Raw genomic sequence first — 21,034 nt, 5'->3', positions numbered from 1 at the left:
CATGGTGGCGCATGCCTGTACTCCCAGCTACTCGGGAGGCTGAGGCAGGAGGATTGCTTGAGCCCAGGAGTTTGAGGTTGCTGTGAGCTAGGCTGACGCCATGGCACTCACTCTAGCCTGGGCAACAAAGCGAGACTCTGTCTCAAAAAAAAAAAAAAAAAAAAGGGAAAGGCTTTAAAAAGACATTTAAAAAAATAAAAAGAAAAAGACATTTTTTCCAAAGAAGATATACAAATAGCCAATAAGTACATGACAAGATGCTCAACATCATTGGGCATTAAGGAAATGGAAATCAAAATCATAATGAGATACCACTTTATACCCCCTAGAATGGTTATAATTTTAAAAAAAGGAAACAAGTGTTGATGAGGATGTGGTGAAATTGGAACCCTTATGCATTGTTGGTGAGAATATAAATTGGTGCAACAACTACTTTGGAAGATAGTTTGGAAGTTCCTCAAAAAGTTAAACACAGAGTTACCATATGATGCAGCAATTCTCTAAGACAAGTGAAAACTTATGTTCACACAAAAACATGTACATGGCAGAATTATAATAGCCAAAAAGTAGAAACAACCCAAATGTCTATCAACAAATGAATGGATAAACAAATGTAGTCTGTCCATGCAATGGAATATTCAGCCACAAAGTGGAATGAAGTTCTGTTACACACTACAACATGGATGAACCTTGAAAATATTATGCTAAGTGAAAAAAGCCAGATACAAAGGCCACATGTATGATTCCATTGATATGAAATGTCCAGAACGAGCAAATACATAGAGGCAGAAAGTAGATTAGTGGTTGCCAAGGGCTAGGGGGAGGGGAATTGAAAGTGACTGCTGACTGGTATAGAGTTTCTTCTTGGAATCATGGAAATGTTCCAGCATTAGATAGTGATGATGGTTGCATAACCTTGTGAAGATACTAAAAACCACTGATTTGTACACTTCAAAATGGTGAATTTTATGGTATGTGAATTATAGCTCACTCAAAATGGAAGCAGATAAAACCAGCTAGTAAGAACAGAAGGAACTGGCACTCCACTCTGTGGTCTAGTGGCTAAGATTCCACACTCTCACCATCATGGCCCAGTTTTGATTTCTGCTCAGGGAGCCAGTCCCTTGGAAACAGGTTTTGGAAGATTGTTCGATGAACTCCCACAAAAGGGCTGCTGTCAGAGAACAATAGTTTCCAGAAATTAAAAATGAAAACAGAAAAACAAATTCAGTGTAACTGCTGAAAGGCCAATCGGATCTGGTCTGGAAGATACAATTGAGGAAATCAACCATAACATAAAGATAAAGGAACAATGGCCAAACCCAGGCTCACAGCCACCAGTAACTCAGAGATCACCACGAGCTGCCACTGGAGTGACGCAGGCACCTCCGTTGAGTGGTCCTGCAGTGACCAGAGCCTGAAGCTCTCCAGCAGAATGAAGACATCCAGGGACAACAGACCCTCAGTATCAGCAGTGCCAGGAGGGAAGATGCAGGGTCCTATGGATGTGAGGTCTCCCACCAGGTCAGTGTCTACAGAGCTGACCCCATCACCTGAGCTGTGTGACAGTTGTCTCCTTCTATGCCAATAAACTTGAAATTTTACATAGACAAATTCCTAGAAAAATACAGTTGACTCAAGAAGCATTATAAGGCCGGGCACGGTGGCTCACACCTGTAATCCTAGCACTCTGGGAGGCTGAGGCGGGAGGATTGCTCGAGGTCAGGAGTTCGAAACCAGCCTGAGCAAGAGCAAGACCCCCGTCTCTACTATAAATAGAAAGAAATTAATTGGCCAACTAATATATATAGAAAAAATTAGCTGGGCATGGTGGTGCGTGCCTGTAGTCCCAGCTACTTGGGAGGCAGAGGCAGCAGGATTGCTTGAGCCCAGGAGTTTGAGGTTGCTGTGAGCTAGGCTGATGCCACGGCACTCACTCTAGCCTGGGCAACAAAATAAGACTCTGTCTCAAAAAAAAAAAAAAAAAAAAGCATTATAAAACCTGAATAATTTTGTATCCATCAAAGACATTGAATCAATTTAAAAAAATCTTCCAACCAAGAATGTTCCTGGCTCAGTTTCACCAAATATTCAAGTGATCGCTAATGCTAACCTTAAGCATACTATTTCAAAGGACAGGAAAAGAAAACCTATTGCATAGGGTAGAATATTACCTTGAATCCTGAGTTCTGGGTATGACTTTGATTCCATCAATTGGATGCATGACATTTGAGTCAGAACTGGGTTTTGTGGAGTGAGAGAGTGGTAGGCAAAACATCAATTTTTGTTTTGCAAGAGCTTTATTGAGATAATTCATATGAGCACCATACAATTCACTGCTTCCTATTTAAAGTGTACAATGCAATGGTTTTTAGTATATTCACAGGGTTGTGTAACTGTCACCACAATCAATTTTAGAATGTTTTCATCACACCAAAAAAAAAAACCCTATCCCCATTAGCCATCACCCTGCAGTCCCCTCTTCTTCCCCTCCCCACCCTCAACCCCAGCTCTAGGCAACCACTGATTGTTCTGTCTCAGTATTTGTCTACTCTGGATATTTCATGTAAATGGAATTATGTAATGTGTGGTCTTCTGTTAAACTCTTCTAAACAAAATGATTTTGCAGTTCATCCATGTTGAAGCAGATATCAGTACTTAGTTTTTTTAGTGGCCGAATAATATTCAGTCTTACATATGTGGATCAACTTCCTAAAAGGAAAATAATAAATAGAATGAGATTTACTGCACAGTATCATTTATGCAGATGATATATTTTTCGAAAGCACACCTATGTAAAAATAAACACATGGATGGTGAATGGTAAGTCGACGTAGGTGGCCCTTGCTGGTCTGCTGTGTCCGGGCATTTCCAGACCTGTGCATGGCCATGGATTGGCCGGTGCAGTGCAGCTGTGGACAGTGTGACAAGGTGGCGCTGTTGGCAGAATGAGAATTGTACCTGGAACCTGAACTTTAGATCCAGGTTCTGTGGAAGGCAGTTTTGGTAATTATAAGATAACCGTGGAAGAGTTTTGGGATGGTGGTATTGGGGATAGAAAAGGCTTTTTGCAGCCTCGTAGGACCTTGCTCTGGGCAGGCAGAATTCCACGATCCATGGAACTGACCAACATCAGAACCTTACCTTCAACCCCATGTTGTCTGGTGTCCATTATTGCTAATGTGTCTTTTCAATTTATCACAGTAAAATATTACTCTTCTACAATGTGTGTGTCAGAGTATTCATATTTGTTAAAACCTCCATCCTTGGCAGAAGCATATATACAAAATACACTAGACCTAGTATCTAAGGTGGGAAATCGAGTTAGGGATAGATCAGGGGAAAATATAAGATCAGTTTTTCAGAGACTGATAATGAGTGTTCCATAAACCAAGAAATATCAATCTAATTCTGTGCACCTGGGTTACTTAAATTTCTACAATCAAAATAATTTCCTGATATAATTGTATAGTGCACATAAAACATAGATCTTATTGGTATCATTATTCTCTAGCCTTCAGAATGATTAACTGCTAATAAGCTACAGTTTGGGCAGATACATTATATCAGTATTCAAAGATTAATCCATGTAGTCTGTATCAATCAAGGTCCAGTCAGAAACACAGAAATCATACTAGCTTTTTAAACAGTTAACCAGCCCAAGGAGCCAACTAATTAGGAGTTGGGGGACTGGAGAGGCAAAAAGGGAGTTCCAGGAATTAGCTACCACCCCTGGGGCTGCAGTTGCAAAGAATAAGGGCCTTGGGTTATGAGAAGGGCTCAGACAAGGGGCCTCCCAGAGCTGCAACCCATCCTTGAGAATGGGGCTCTGCCCAGCTACTGCTGGTACCCTTGGGCTGCATGATGAGGCTGGTCTTGGGAGCCTGGCGAAAAGCTGGAAACTTAAACCAACTGTGCCCCTGTAAGGATGAAGTGGAGTTGCTGGAGACTTGCTTATTGGAAAAGCAATCAAACAGGAAGGAACAGTCCTAATTTCTTCCTCCTGCCTCCATCTAATGCTGCCTGTTGGCAGAGCCTAAGCAGCAGGTGAAGGAGAAGTGATTTGCAGAGTACTTAGCCTATAGAAGGTTGGGTCATAGCTGAGAGATAAGACGTTAAATATTGGCACATGGTCCAAACTCATTTTATGCCAAATAGTGAGAGATCATTTAATTTTGGGGAAAAAATGTAATTCTGCTCTGCTTAAATTCTAATATTAACCCCCCACTGGTGTCCTGTGATTCAATTCTGGCATTAACAACCTAGAGTTAGCACGGACTCCACAGTTAAAGGACCTGGTTCACAATAAGACTGCCCACACTTCATACTAACTGGCCATAAATGCAGGGTCTTCCTACAACCCCCCTCAGTTCTATAATTCACTAGAATGTCTCACAGAACTCAGGAAAGTGGTATACTTACCATTATAGTTTTATTATAAATTGTACAACTTAGGAACAGCCAATGAAAAGACACATAGGGTGAGGTCTGGAGGCTCCCGAAGGCAGAGTTCCCTGCCCTCTTCTCATGGAATCAGCACATCTCCCTCCCAGCACATCAACATGTTCAGCCGGGAAGCTCCATTAGGCTTCAGTGTCCAGAGTTTTTACTGGGGTTTCATTATATAGGCAGGATTGATTTAATCATTGGCTACATGAATGAATTCAATCTTCAGCCCCACTTCCTTCTCTGGAGGTGGGGCTAGTGCAAAGCCCCAACTTTCTAATCCCATGGTCTTTCCAGTGACCAGCCTCTATCCTGTGTCATCTCTTATCATAAACTCATTGACTCAATAGGCTCATGAAGAACAAAGACACTCCTACTACTTGGGAAATTACAAGGACTTAGAGTCTATACCAGGAACTAGGGGACAGAGGCCAAATTATTTATTTTTAAACAGCTTGCAATACAAGAGAAAAATATGTTATTAAATGCATGCCCAAGTGCATTTGACAGAACACAGTCCTCATTCCAAGTTTTAGAAGCACATAAGATAATAGAAAATTAGTGCTAGAAAAGCCCTGAGAAGCCATTTGCCAACATAAATAAACTAGTTCAAAACATTTATAAATGAACTTCTTCCAAAATTTACTTTCTTTGAGTCACAGTCTTGTTTTGTTGCCTGGGCTAGAGTGCAGTGGTGTCATTATAGCTCACTACAACCTCAAACTCCTGGGCTCAAGCAATCCTCCTGCCTCAGCCTCCTGAGTAGCTGGGACTGCAGGCATGTGCCACCATGCCCAGCTAATTTTTCTATTTTTTGTGAAGACAGGGTCTTGCTCTTGCTCAGGCTGGTCTTGAACTCATGGCCTCAAGCAATCCTCCTACCTGGGCCTCCCAGAGTGCTAGGATTACAAGTGTGAGCCATTCTGCCCAGCCCAAAATTTACTTTTATATGGAGTTTAGTAACCCATTCTTCTTAAAGAGACAGTCTTACACAATGGTTATTAGTTATCAATCCAGTTTACAAAATTTAATAGTGATAATCCAATAGTAATATTAATAGTAATAACTGGCATTTATTGAGCTGGAAATCTGCTGTATGCCAATATATTATTCTAGATGCTAGGAAGTAGTAATGATAATATGTTTGAAAAATGGAGGAAAATGAGAAACCTGAGTCAGAAGCAACATTAGAAGAGATTGTCAGTCACCTATAGAATCTTAAAAAACATGTAAGTAAATAGTCATTGCATTTCAGTATAAGTATTCTGAGAAAAATGGCCTCAGTATTGTGGCAAGTAATAAAAGGAAGAAGATATATAATGATGCTTAATGTACAGTAGTTTGTAGCATTGAGCAGTTGCTCAATAACTATTAAGAGAAAAACAAACAAAAAACTTCATCCAAGACAGGACTCAGTCTAGTACTGAAGCATATGTAGGACATAGAATAAAATAAAGCATAAAACTAGAAAAAGTAATGCATTGGACCCAATTACTTGGAGATGGTGAAAAGTTAGGGCTGTATTTTGTCATGTGATTAAGGTCTAGTGTAGTAGAAATGGACTATTCAGAGTGCACGGATTTGTGCCAGGGAAGTGTGAACTACTGACTTTTTAAAAAAAGTATAATAAGTCTAATGGAATAAATTAACCAAAACATTATTTTAAAAGCCTTACAAATCCAAGAAAAGACTTCATTATTTATGAGAAAAGAGAAACCAATAAAATAGAATAATTTTAAAAACTTTCTATTTATGCATCTTTCCTAATGCCATGGGTGATTTTATTTATTCGTTTGACAATCACTTATTGAGTGTCCAGTGCCATGCACTGTGCTGGACAGAGAATACAAGATGAGTCACACATGGGTTCCTGTGTACATGGAGTAAACAGCTTAGGAGAAAAAGATTGCTGTTACAAACTGGAAGCATATGCAGCCTTATCTTCAATGTATGGTTTGATGCATTATGGTGGTAAGTTATCTTACAGAAAGATAGACAACTGCCAGAAACTGTTTAAAAGAATTTTGTGATATATGAAAATGTCACATATAGCTTGATGCAAAATGAAAGTTAAAAATGGAATGGAAAAAATCCTATTATCATATATATAAATAGGAAAACCCAACTACCAAGTACATGAATGTTATATAAATATATCATTGTTAATGTTTTTTTCTCTTTTGTATTGTATTAAAACTGTGGTTCTCAAACTCCCAGGAGACAGTGATAAGCCAATGGTTATATGAATTATGCCCCCTCTCAGGGCCTCAGGTTCATCGTTACCTGCAAAATGAGAAAACAGCACACCTATTTTCAGTGTAAGGTTGGGTCCAAAGATATGTGCTCTATGCCTTCCCTCACGAAGGGGATGATTAGGCTTAAAGTCCTTTTGTGAGTCATTTCTAAATATGTGTGATAGAAAATAGTCAACGCATAAAAAAACATCCTCACTGGTAAAGTTGTTCCTGGACTTTCTAACCATTCTTTATTCTCGCTGCCTAGGTTACCCTTTCCCTACTGCTCCTCCTGTGGATCCATTTGCCAAAATCAAAGTGGATGACTGTGGAAAAACTAAGGGATGCTTTAGGTTGGTAGAACTGCAAGTTGGATAACTTGAAGGATGAGAAACTGATTTACTTTCATGGTAATATTTAAATTGCATGCAGTTCCTTCTAATCAGGGGCCTGTATCCCCTTCACAGCCTCAGCAGGGTATGTACTAGGCTGTTCTCTGGTTCTTCATTTCTGGCTGTACAGCCATTGGCCTGGATATCACTTCCTTATCAATCGGGTGTACGAACAAGATTCACGTGACACAGAACATGTCAGTGCTTAGGCAATGATAGGCATGTCTAGTACCCAATTCCTTTCCAAATAAATAGTCATGGCTTATGGATATCTATAGGATACTAACTAGTCATTAAGCATTGATTATTGTCACTAGCCTGTTATCTCAGGCATAGTGAATCCCTACATGATTATTAGTATTCTATCGAGACATGATGGGCTGGGCTCAAAAACAGTAGTGTGGACAGTGGGCCTCCTATCTAGATATCTCTGCTTGTTATGAAAGCCTCCTTCTCTTTGAACTCTACTTCCTAAAAGAAATTGCCCCCAAGTAAAGGTTTTGAAGGTTCTGATTTTGTTGTTATTTTTCAGTATTCAAGGTCTAAGGGGGGAAAAATGGACTACAAGGGCTTCGAGCTTTCTTTGGCTTACAAGGCCATTTCCAAGGAATAAACAAAAATACAGTAATGCTATTATTGAGGATGATGGTCAGCAATGCATAATTCTGGTGATTGGGGGAAGTTTTGAGAAGAGAAGGAATTTCACTACCCTGCTGGCTTCAGAGGGACTTGTTTTCTGTCCCATTCACTTTTCTTTTAACTTTGCTCCTTTTCGTGCTTTTCACCCCAGTTCTGTGTTGCCTTGGTCTTACATCTCTTCCTGGCTGCTCAGGGTCTGTGTGCCAGCATAAGAGCATATTCCTGCCTTCCTCCTCGGTCAAAACTTAGCACCTTGGGTCCTGTTCCTTCAGATACCTTCCTTCTGAGCATAGATGTCCCACCCACTGCGATAATTTTCTATTCAGTATCATCCTGAAAATGCTGTAATACAGTGTTCCTCAAACCAGGGCTTGCTGGTTCTTAAAGGATCCACAAGTCCTCTGTAAGAAAATTTAAATTTGTGTTTTCATTACAAATGTATACATAATCTCACTATCTGGACAACCACCTTATACTGCCATATATTTTAGTGTCTGAATTTGTAATTGTATTAGCACCAAGTAATTAAATAGAACAAAGACAAATTTTTATAAATAAATAATGCATTCATTCATGCTCAGTGAATACAAGATGAGGGTATTCCTTTGGTGTATTGTATAAATGAGGGGTTTGCAGCAGTTCAAACAGATAGAAGTGGATGAGAGTTGAGCCATCATGTTATAGTCAGTGATAAGACCAGGCTCAACTTAAAAGACCCTGCATGGTACAGTCACACATACCACATGCACAGAAGCAGAAATTTACTTTTGGTAAAAGCACATCATCAAGTGCACGAATGCTGCAAATTTCAGTGTTCTTGGTTTTTTAGTTTAATTTGCAAATTTGTGTTAGTTTGATTATATGAAAATTTGTAAGTAAAAAAGAGTTAATATATATTTAATGAACAAAAACAATTGAAATTATTAACTCAGAGAATCTTTTTCCTCTAAAAGGGATTTAGAAATAATTCAGTAATAACTAACATTTAAGAAACTCTACTATAATGTAGAGAATGCTGGGAGTTTGGAGACCCAGGTTCAAGTCCTGTTGCAGACACTGACTTCACTATGCCACCTTAGGCAAGCCCCTTGCTATCTGAGGACTTCAGTTCATATGTAGGTAAAGTGGATCCAGTCCTCTCCAAGGCTCTTCCTGACTAAGTGAAGCTATGTTTTTGAGATCCCAGGTGGCAAAGTTCTAATTTATTTAATAATATTGCTTAGTATCCTGATTTGTAGTAGATGCTCTCCTAATGTATTTTAAATAAGTAATAATGTCTCTTTTGATATATCCTTTAGATATGGCAAACCAGGCTGTAATGCAGAGACCTGTGACTACTTTCTTAGCTATCGCATGATAGGGGCTGATGTGGAATTTGAGCTGAGTGCAGACACAGATGGCTGGGTAGCAGTTGGATTCTCTTCAGACAAGAAAATGGTAAGGTGCAAATCATGATAAAAGCTGATTTTTCTCTTTAGTTTGCTTTGTTACATTAGATTTTAGAAGCAAATAAATTGATTAAAGCAGTATAATGATTGTATTCATTACGGCTCTCTGATTGCAAGTTAAAAAATGATCAAGCTAGTTTAAATGGAAGGGTTAGTTATCAGAATAGAAGGTGTCTTGGGGCACCTGTATTCATCAGCTATTTCTACAGTAATGCTGCAAGAAGAGCCTCCAAAATTCCATGGCTTATAACAGTAAGCATTTATTTCTTCTTATGTGAATTGACTGGGGTTCAGCTCATTTTAGATGGGGCTCACCTGGGCTTCACTTTAGTCCATGGGTTGGATTCAAGTTTTCTCTGTGTTTTTGCTAGTCATCCCAGAACAAGCAGCTAGCAAAGTATATTCTTCTCATGCCAGAGGCAGAAGTATGAGAGCCTTTGTAAAGGAAAAGAAACTTTTTTCTCTCTACTTACATCCTCAACACTGAACACTTATGTGACCAGATGTTGGTTTTCCCCACAACCCAAGCAGTTCTCCAGTGGACACTAGTTGAGTGTGTTCTAATTCAACTCACTTCTGACGTTATCTATGTGTACATAGCATTAGATCCCACAGGTTAAGGGCTCAGCTCCACAAGACAGCCCCCATTTCAGACATCAGTCACAAGCCCTGGATTGTGACCTGTGCTTCTGACCAACTGGCTATAAATTGGGGTTCCCATAACCCCCTCCTTGCATTCAGCAGCCAATTTGCTGGAGTGGCTCCCAGAATTCAGATAAACACTTTATTACATTTGCCCATTTATTATAAAGGCTATTACAAAGGATACAGATAAACGGCCAGATGGAAAAGACACAGAGAGCAATGTATTGGGGAAGGGGTGCAGAGCTTTCATGCCCTTTCTGGGTGCAACAATCTTCAGGCACCTCTTTGTGTTTAGCAATCTAGAAGCTCCTCCAAACCCTATCTTTTTGGGGTTTTGTGGAAGCTTCATTATGTAGGCGTGATTGATTAAATTGTTGGCCATTGGTGACCTACTCAACCAGCAGCCCCTCCCTCTTCTTCCCCCATCTGTGTTAGGAGGTTGGGGTTGAAAGTCCCAGTCCTCCAATCATCCCTTGATCTTTCTGGAGACCAGCCCCATCCTGAAGCTAACTAGGCGCCTTGACCCCAAGCCACTAGTCATCTCATTAGCACTGCAGTCCCTTTCCTTTCTCTTCACCTAGCCTATTTTGAGGCTTGTGCAGGTGAGAGAGGCGGGTGGCTCAGATCAGGGTTATAGTAGTGACAGTGGCGACAAGAGCTCAGATTTCAAATATGTTTTGAAAGGAGCACTGACAGGACTTGCAAGTGGATTGGATATGGATTGCAGGTGGATAGCAGGAAAAGACTAGAGAAGCAGACTAAGCAGTGGCTGCTCTGGTGATTTTGTTCTTGGAGGGGTCACCAGGAGAATGAGCCTCCACCAAGTCCCAATCCAGGCAGTAAGATTATGGGTATGATTGGTAAGACCACATGGACATGAATCTGCATTATTTATCTCCTGCTGTAGGGTCAGTGGGAGAAGCAGCTGGGTATCCATTGAAAGTAACCACTTCTGTCCTAGAATACATTTGCACTCATGATGGGGCTGTTAAAATTAGGGGGCTCAGAGGAGTGAGGTAGAATGAGGTGAGGAGAATTCAAATTTTATGTTTGATATTTTGCTAAAGGCCTTTGAAATTATCTACTGTGATATTATCTGTGTAAGTAGAGGTCTTTTTTTTTTTTCTATTATTCAAGAGAAAGCACAGATTAAATGTTTTTCAAAACATTTTGCATAGGAAAACAAAATGGAACCCTTTTTCATAGCCTTTAACTTTTTTTTAATGGTACAGTATTATTTTTTTTTTAAGACTTTACTTTTCAGAGCAGTTTCAGGTTCATAGCAGAATGGGGCAGAAGATGTAGAGATTTCCCACCTACGCCTGGGCAGCCTCCCTGTTATCAACATCTGGCACAGAGTGGTACCTTTGATACGACTGATGAGTACCTTTAACTTTTTAAACTTGTTTTGAAAAAAAATTAAACCTGTAGCCAAGCTACAAGGATATATTACAACAAACTCGTGTGTGTGTGTGTGTGTGTGTGTGTGTGTGTGTGTGTGTGTGTGTATGCTTCATCTAGATTCACCAAGTGATGACATTTTTATTATGGTGAAAGGCACATAACATAAAATTTACCATTTTAACGTGTACAATTTGGTGACAGCAATTGCATTCTGTGTTGTGCAAACATCACCACTCTCTAGTTCCAGAATTTTTTCACAAATGATAACATTTTGCCACACATGCTTTATTTTCTCCACCACTGCTGCTGCTACTACCATGTTTCCCCGAAAATAAGACCTACCCATAAAATAAGACCTAGCAGGATTTCTAAGCATTCTAAGGATTTGTGCAATATAAGCTCTACCCCGAAAATAAGACCTAGGGATGGGTGTGGCTACGCAGCAGATCTGTACAACCCATGAATTTCGTCGCGGAGCAGTAAAGAAGACAAGCAGCCCTTCTCATCTGCCCTATGGGAGCTCTATTGCCGGACATGAGAGATTGGGGCCAATGGTTCTAAAGGAAATAGAGTCGCAAGAAATTCAGGATGGAATTCGGGGTTTGGAGAGTTATGATGATGTTTCAGAAGAAGACAACTTAACTATATTTGAATAAATGTAGATTGTTATACTGTACTTAAAAAAAAATAACACATCCCCTGAAAATAAGCCCTAGGGTGTCTTTTTGAGGAAAAATAAATATAAGACCTTGTCTTATTTTCGGGGAAACAGGATACTACCACTACTATTAATACTACTAATTATTGTTATTATATTTTAATTATTATTTTATGGAAACTCTGGTGTTTAAATCATGACTCTTTAACCCCAAATACTTAAGCAGATATCTCCTAAAATCAAAGATATTATCTTTTATTATACTGTTTACTTATTAAATTCAGGAAGTTTAACATTGATATGAAGGTATTATCAAATATACTGTGTGTTTTCAAATGTTCCCAATTGTTCAAATCCTTTCCTTTAGAGAAATTTTTGGTTTATGACCCAGAATTCTGTCTAGGAACAACTATATTTGCATTTAATTGTCATGTGCCTTTAGTCTTCTTTATTTTGAAATAGTTTGTTATCCTTTTCTCTTTTTTATCTTTTATGACATTGACTCTTTTGAAGATTACAGGCTAATTTTTTTGTAAAATGATCTTCAGTCTGAGTTTGTCTGATTGTTTTCTCATAATTTGGTTAGTTTGTGTTTGGGGCAGGAATACCGAACAGTTGGCGATTTATTCTTCTCCAAACATCATATCAGGAAGCACTTGATGTCAGTTTTTGTGATGCTAACTTTGGTCACTTGGTAAAGGCATTTAAAATAATTTTTTTGGGTGGTATTTCAAATTACAGAGGTGATGGAAAGTATATTTCTGGTGATAAATTTTGCAAAAGATGAACCGTTGACTTTTTTTCTTCTTCATTATTTTTCATGTTAGGGTGGTGACGATGTCATGGCCTGTGTTCATGATGACAATGGCAGGGTCCGCATACAGCACTTCTATAATGTAGGCCAGTGGGCAAAGGAGATTCAAAGAAATCCTGCCAGAGACGAAGAAGGAGTTTTTGAGAATAATCGTGTCACCTGCAGATTTAAACGCCCTGTGAATGTTCCCAGAGATGAAACAATTGTTGATCTGCATTTGAGTTGGTATTATCTGTTTGCTTGGGGTCCAGCCATTCAGGGTAAGCTTACATTTTAGCATCTGGATTAAACACCAGATACCACCGTGCTTGTGTTCATTATTAATTGAAGTCACACTGTGTGCACAAGAGAGCAATAAGCACTCTGGATAATATTAAAGAAAAAGGAGATGTGACTCCTACCTTCAGAATGTTTTAATGGACTTATTATATATATGGACCAACAAACGGGCAAGTTATACACACACAAAGCTAGGACAGTACAGGATAGCGTATCATGAGTTAGGTGCTTAATAAAACAGATCATATGTCTGCTGTATGTGGGGTATGGGCTCTATTTAATTCTAACAGTGTTCTCATTTACTCTTCACCAAGTACTTAAGAGGTACAGGTATTATTATCCTTATTTTAGAAAGATTAAGAAACTTGCTCAAAGCTATACAACTAATTTCAGGAAGAACTAAAATTTAATCCTGGATCTGTCTGACTCCAAAGTCAGTGAATACTTTTAACTCTTATGCTGTAAATATAAAAATATTGAACAAGACTGCCCCAGAGATTGACACTAAAGATTTCATTAGTGTTCACTTTATGACTATTCTGGTAATCACAGATCCACCAAATTATCCCATAGTTCAGCTGATTACTCCTTAAATGTCTGTGTGTATGGGAATTACCTGGACAGTTGTCTGTAGGTCTGAGGTGGGGCCTGAGAGTCTATTTCTAACAAGCTCCCTGGTGATGTTGGTTCACGGATAACCTCTTTTTGGGTGACAAGGCTCTTCAGCGTTTCACCCCCAAAGATCCAAGGATATCGTGAGACCTTTCAGAGACTGCTAAAATGGAGTTACACCGAGTCTTGGGTATTTCTTCTGTTTGATCTGCCTAAAGGCCTGACCAAGAATGGAAGTGAGTTTGGTGTGCAGTCTGTGTACTGAGAATGCATGCTGGGTCCTGGTAATTGCATCTTTCTTTACTATTAATATGTGCTCATCAGCTATTTGTTGCCTAATCTGATCAGGTTGTTTTTTTCCCCTTGATTTGTTTCCTTTGATCAGTCTGGAGATTATATAATCTACTTTGTTTTGCCTGTTGCCAATTGGGAAAACACTTGTATGCCTCCAGATTGGTGACCCTTTTTCCATTTGCTGATTTCCCAGACTACCAACAATGGCTCTCCAGTTATATCTTCAAGTACTTTCAGTACCCTGGGAAATAAATTATATCTCAGCCTAGAGAAATTGACTCATTTAAACTGATGGGATTTGGAGTCTAAAAATTTGAGTTTGAGTATTGGTTATGCCCCTTGGTGGCTGTATAATATTTAGACTGTTATCTAAATTCTGAACTTCATTTCCTTGTATCTAAAATGGGAATAATAACAATAATACCTACTACATAAGATTATTATAAGGGTTAAATGAAAACAAGTATTTGAAGTTGCTTTATCAATTGGAAAATGCTGTATTTCCAGAAGGTCATCTTCTTTCATATATGACAGGCTAGCCTAAAGTTCAAAGCTCTCCCCAAATCTGGTCTCGCTTCACCTGGCAAGCTCTCTCAAGATTCTGTTGTTGTTCTCATTATCTTGTAGCAAAACTGGCACATTCCTACACCATATCCAGGCTTGTGCTTTTCTTGTTTCCTGAATGCCCTTCTAACGCCTCTCTATTGATGATCAAATCTGTTCTCTAAAGTCTCTTAAAAGGGAAAACTTTGAGCTAAGGCTTGAAGGAGTTGTGGGATTAGATTTCCCTCAAGGCAGGTGTAAACTGGAGGGGCGTGATTAAGTCTAGCAGCCCATGAAGTGTCTAATGAGCTGAGGTTAGGTAGGAGAGGTGAGTGGAATCTGTTGAGAGGAAAGTCTCCATGCCAACCTAAGGAGTTTTATTTGTGTTAACAGGAGCCAGCATGGACTCTTGAGCAAGCACTAGACATGTCAAGTTGAGCAGGGCTTCCCTAGCTGAGAGTACGTTAAAAACCTTCAGTCTGAGCCCTATTCCTAAGGAGATCTTTGCACTAAAGTCATTTGCCTTAGTGTCCCTAACCCAAGTTTCATACGGATTGTTCAAGAGGTCAGGCACTTCTAATCAGCTCCAGCTTAATAAGCATCTTTTACACACAGCATGTACTTCTTTCTGCTTGTAACCAGTCAAAAAAAAAGTTTCCCATGCAAAGACTTTTCTGGTATCTCAATCATCCTACTTTCTGTACCTATTCTACCCCACTCTGCCAGACAGACACACAGATACACACAAACACACTCAGCATACCACACCCCCTTTGGCCTGGCTTGAGCAGACTACCTCTTTATGTCCCGCAGACAATGAAAGAGGGCTTCCATCTGAAAGAGAGACTTTAGTAGTGTTATCAGGAGTTGAGCCTCCATACATAAAAGATAGATTTGAGGGAAAAAAATTAGTAGTCTCTGCTGTTGGAAATCAAAATGTGGTTTTTCTATTTGGTATTAATAAAGTGGAACTTTAGAGACATTTCAAGAAGGCATTCCTACAATATTGCCTGAGTAGTCTTAAAACTGGGATGCCAGTTGCCAGACCAATGGTCTTGTTCTCACAAGGGATGTGTAGATTAATGAGAATCAGTCTTTTTGGATAAATTTAGCTATTTCTGTGTTCTTCATTCTATGTACAGTTATGGAGAATTCTGATGATAACTCTAATAGCTGATTCCAGATCTTTTTTTTTTTTTTTTTTTTTTGAGACAGAGTCTCGCTTTGTTGCCCAGGCTAGAGTGAGTGCCGTGGCGTCAGCCTAGCTCACAGCAACCTCAAACTCCTGGGCTCGAGTGATCCTTCTGCCTCAGCCTCCCGAGTAGCTGGGACTACAGGCATGCGCCACCATGCCCGGCTAATTATATATATATATATCAGTTGGCCAATTAATTTCTTTCTATTTATAGTAGAGACGGGGTCTCGCTCTTGCTCAGGCTGGTTTTTGAACTCCTGACCTTGAGCAATCCGCCCGCCTCGGCCTCCCAAGAGCTAGGATTACAGGCGTGAGCCACAGCGCCCGGCCTGATTCCAGATCTTTATAATCACTGCTTATGTATTCAACACTAAAGACTTTTCTGTAGTTTTTCTATTTTAAATCTGTACTTTTTTCGATTGCCTCTCTTTTTCTATTTCTTTCTTAAAGGCTCTATCACCCGACATGATATAGACTCACCGCCAGCTTCAGAGCGTGTTGTCAGTATTTACAAGTATGAAGACATTTTTATGCCATCAGCTGCCTATCAAACCTTCTCCTCTCCATTTTGTTTGCTTTTGATTGTTGCTCTGACCTTCTACTTATTGATGGGAACCCCTTAACCACACCTGCAAGGCCAACAGAGTAAATGGATCAGAACATCTTTAGTATAAATATATTTTTAAAGGATATCCAGTATAATTTTAGCTTCAATTATTTTTTTTTAAAAAAAACCTCATATGATTTCAGCTTTTTGGAAGAAAGAACAAGCTTCTTTTCTAGTCAAAGAAGATTGTTAAATAATGACCCCATACTTTTTGGAAAGTACTAAAAAGTTTTCTAAGCACTTTCAAATATGTTTTCTTATTTAAACTTCACAGTATCTCTGAGTTGGATTGATGGAAATGATGATTGTCATCTTACTGAATGGGATTTGAGACACAGAAAGCCTGCCTTTTTTATGACCCATATGTCTTGTAGTTTTTGGCTACTTGGTCAAATAACACATAACAAGGGACAGAAAGAGCTAGGTATAGAAATCATGTCTTTGAACAATCTTTACTCTGAGTACTACAGCACAAGAGTATTTGGAGTAATACTTGGAGTATTACTAGGGAGAACTTCACTGAATGTCACAAGTTCGCAGTCAGCCTTTTGGGCAGAAGAATTTTGAAATGTGCATACAGCATAAGTGCTTTTGAATATTTACACAGCCCAGGGGAAGAATGGGTAAGATTATGATGGTATGAAAATGGTTCATATTTACTTGAAATTTACTCTCAATTAGTGAGTATCTATGAGAAAACATTTTTTATTGCTGTCTGTAAAGGTGAGAAGTGGAACTATGAGTGTTCTGATAGATGTAAAATTGTGTTAATGATTAAAAATATGGGAATTCTTAGCAATTAGAATTTGAACTCTTTAAATATAGTATTTTATAAACTAAGGTATGCATCTGTGGCTACAGCTAATTCTGTTGTCAGGGTCAGCATACATTAAGTATGACTAAATATGTATTATAACAGATAAAACATCTTATTAAAAATTTAAGGCATTTTAATAATAAACCAATTTTTGGAGATTGTAGAGATTTGAAGTAGAATTTTTTTTTCTGAGACAGAGTCTCACTTGGTTGTCCAGGCTAGAGTGAGTGCCATGGCGTCCTAGCTCACAGCAACCTCAATCTCCCGGGCTCAAGCAATCTTCCTGCGTCAGCCTCCCAAGTAGCTGGGACTACAGGCACGCGCCACCATGCCCAGCTAATTTTTTCTATATATATTAGTTGGCCAATTAATTTCTTTTTTTATTTATAGTAGAGACGGGGTCTCGCTCTTGCTCAGGCTGGTTTCGAACTCTTGACCTCGAGCAATCCGCTTGCCTTGGCCTGGAGTAGAATTTACCATGCCTAGTCTGGAGTAGAATTTTTTTTAAATGAGGTGTTTTTTTTTTTTCTTTTTAATTAGAAAATGGGAAATGACCCATAAAGTGAATTCACCTGGAATGTCCACTTAAAATGTTCTGGCTTATAAGTGGCAGTCAGCATAATTCATAATAATGCCTTGATGTAATGTGTTTCCTTTTTTCAAAGGAGCTCCCAAGTTTCTTTGTTCCAAAGGTCTGTGCTAACAGCCCGTTTAGAGGAGAGAAGTCTGTGGCTATAGTTATGCTGCTGGGGCATTTCCATTGTGGCATTCTAGGCTTCTCTAGCTTGCTCCTATTGCTTTAAAGCTGGCTCCAAATTTGTGGGTTTTGTGATTAAACAACATTGGAGATTGTGATTTCTAATGCCGTCCTCGAGATTCATGTCAGAGGTGAAATTCCACCTGTGGGAGAGCTTCCAAATTCTTTTAGAACTGAACCAAAATAAGGAAAACTTTGATGCTCTGTGACATTGCACAGTAGGAGAAATACTCCTCATTGCAGATGGGGAGAGATTAAATTGCATCAAGTAAGCGATGGAACTGGGTGGGATTTAAAGTCAAGTCCTTGGCTCCAACCAGCATCATGTCTTCACTAAGCCCCCTGGTCATGGCTAAGCATGACCTGCGTGTATCCTTGTCTCAGCTATAAAGGTTGTTTATGAATATGCGGGGCACTCATGTTGTAAATAAGAAAGCTTCATTGAATGGTGCTAAGAAAAAAGAATAATAAAGATATTAGAAAAAAGGAAAGCAAATATTTTTATATTTCACTCTCTTATTGTATAATATTTAAGCTATAAATAGGTTAAAGCAAAAGAGAGACTTTAGCGAGTATCAGGAAGGGAAGAATGAATGGTGTTTCCTCCTGCATACATTTCAAATCAAGCTGGTTATTTCACTAATTGCTTCTATTTTGATTACCAGTTTTGCATATTTATGATTAGAACTTTCAGTGACTTCTCATTTCCATTAAGGTAAAATGCACACCATTGTGATGACCTCCACTATCATCTGTTGCCACTCCACTTGCTATGTCCCAGCTCAGTTCTTCAGTCCTGTTTATTCTCACCTTTCATTTTGTTCCCTGTGTTCAGACATTCTCTGCCTTTTGTGCTTAATGAACTCCTGCTCATCTTTCAGGTCACAGCATAAATATTTTTTCCTCCAGTCCCCTGGACTATATAGGTTTAGGTCCCTACCATATGCTCCTGTAGCACACTGGGCTTCCTCATCATGATACTCATCATACTTTTCTAGAATGGCTGGCTTGTCCTGCTGCTGTCTCCCTAAGGCAGAGACCGTTTCATGTTACTCATCACTGTAGCAGATAGTACTACCTAGCAGGTATTCAACAAACATTTGTGGAATGAATAAGAACATGTAACTACACTTCTGTATAAATTTTTGTGTTCAGAAGGCTTGTATTTCACATACATTACCAGACTGGCTAATATTTTTATATTCTTCCACCCATGATCAAACCATAACCAATTCTTTTAGCTAACATTGAACTTTGTCTTTTGAAATATAAATAGAAAGATCCTTAGTAACGGTGCTGTTTTGCCCTGGAATGAACATTATTTGACATTTTTAACAATAATCATCATTCAGAAATAAGAATTAAGCTAGGCATGGTGGCTTACACTTGTAATCCCAGGGACTTGAGAAGTTGAGGTAGGAGGATCACTTGAGCCCAGGAATTCGAGGCTGCAGTGAGATATGATTTTGCCTCTTACACTCTAGCCTAGGTGAGAGAGTGAGACTCTGTCTCAAAAATAAAATAAAATAAAATAAAATAATAATTAGCAGAACAGGGATGCAGAACAGCATTTGACCATTATCTCAGAGAACCACCAATTCATAGACATGCTGAAAACTCTGTAGATTTCACTTTCATTCATTCTTACCTAATATAAGAGAACCAACTTCTATTTTCTTTGTATTCCCATTTTGTAATATACTACTTGTCCCAGATGTGATGCCCAACCATTGTTTTTTGTAAAACACCCAAATAGAATAATAATAATGCTAACTAAATGTGCTTAGTGTTGTTCTAAGCACTTTTACATGGATTAATTTATTTAATTCTCATAATAACCATAGGAAGAAGATTGTATTATTGATCCAATTTTACAGATGAAAAAACTGAGGCCAGTCATTTGGTATAAATTACCAGTGCTGGCCAGGACTTTAGAGATGATTTCATCCAATGCTCTTATTTTACAAAGGAGCAGCTGAGGCCTAGGGAGCTAATACGATTTCCTACACATTCATGCACCTTCATGCACATTCATGAAAACATTTATTCAATGGAATCTACTATCTACACTCAAATTAGCTAGGTGCCTTTTTTCCTCTTTAGTAATTTACAATTAATCAAAGGACTTTTTATAGTTATATTTGGGGAAAGGAGCACATTTTACTCTATATTCTACTCTTCTTAAAAACATTTCGAGTCTTCATTTTACCAGTCATTTTAGTGTTTTTAATAGGTTTTTAAAAAATAACACACAGATTGGAAAGATTGAAAAAAATGTATTGTTTAGTACATTTTTAATAATTTATTAATTTATTGAGATGGGGGGGGGTCTCACCGTTTTGCCCAGGCTGGTATTGAACTTCTGGCCTCAAGAGATCCTCCTGCCTCTGCCTCCTGAGTCGCTGGGATTACAGGGTAAACCACCACATCCTCATTTAATAATTTAAAAGCAAATTGCCTAAAACCTAGGTCTTCTAAGTTGGAGCCCAATGCCCTTTTGTTGTTCCACTGCAGTCTTGAAGGTGAATTTATAAATATGATTTCAGACAAAATGCAGAAGCCATATTTAATTACCTTAAGTTGGCTTCTGTCATTATAAGAAATCAGAAAGTTAGGACAAGGCAGGAATGGATTTCCGTCCCAATGGTATTTTCTACGACTTCTGTAACTAAGTTTACTGTCTATATTCAGGGCTTTGTGCCTAAGAGATGTAAGCACTGAGGTTGTGTCTCATTCTTAGCTCTCGTACAGGGTTGGCAGACTTTCTCAATAAAGGGCCAGTTGGTAAACATTGTAGGCTTTTCAATCTGTTTCCACTGTTTGGCACTGCTGTAGATAATAAATACATGCATGAGCATGGCTGGGTTCCAATAAAACTTAATCGACACTAAAATTTGAATTTCATATAATTTTCATGTGTTACGAATATTCTCCTTTAGTTTTTTTTTTTTTTAAAGCCATTTAAAAATGCAAAGACCATTCTTAGCTTATAGGCTAAGCTTATAGGCCTTTAAACTAAGAATGGTCTTTGCATTTTGTACAAAGACAGGAAGCAGGCTGGGTTTGGATTGTGGACTGTGGTTTTCCCACCCTTGTTCTTGGCTAGGGGCATACCAAAGTATCATGATCAGTTGCAAATGATACTGCCAGTAACTTATTACTGGTTAACTGCAAAAAATATTGAAGTTAGTGAATACTTTGTTTTTAAAATAAATTATCATTTATTTATTGTTATAAATGAATGGCATCA

General features: G+C 38.7%; 1 protein-coding gene across 1 annotated transcript in view; it reads left to right on the top strand.

The window, feature by feature from the left end:
• The window catches only part of FRRS1L (ferric chelate reductase 1 like), a 28,263-nt gene extending 7,514 nt beyond the window's left edge, over positions 1 to 20,749 (top strand). Inside the window, exons 2-5 of the mRNA XM_012736764.3 lie at positions 6,949 to 7,033; positions 9,010 to 9,148; positions 12,694 to 12,940; positions 16,054 to 20,749. Coding sequence (XP_012592218.3) covers positions 6,949 to 7,033; positions 9,010 to 9,148; positions 12,694 to 12,940; positions 16,054 to 16,226 — 644 coding nt within the window. The 3' untranslated portion in view covers positions 16,227 to 20,749. The remainder of the gene's footprint in view (positions 1 to 6,948; positions 7,034 to 9,009; positions 9,149 to 12,693; positions 12,941 to 16,053) is intronic.
• Positions 20,750 to 21,034: the final 285 nt, after the last annotated feature.

Source organism: Microcebus murinus, chromosome 12 (assembly GCF_040939455.1).
Source record: "Microcebus murinus isolate Inina chromosome 12, M.murinus_Inina_mat1.0, whole genome shotgun sequence".
NCBI classification, from domain to species: domain Eukaryota; kingdom Metazoa; phylum Chordata; class Mammalia; order Primates; family Cheirogaleidae; genus Microcebus; species Microcebus murinus.
Note: the sequence above shows the minus strand (reverse complement) of the source record. Positions and strands in the feature narration are given on the sequence as shown.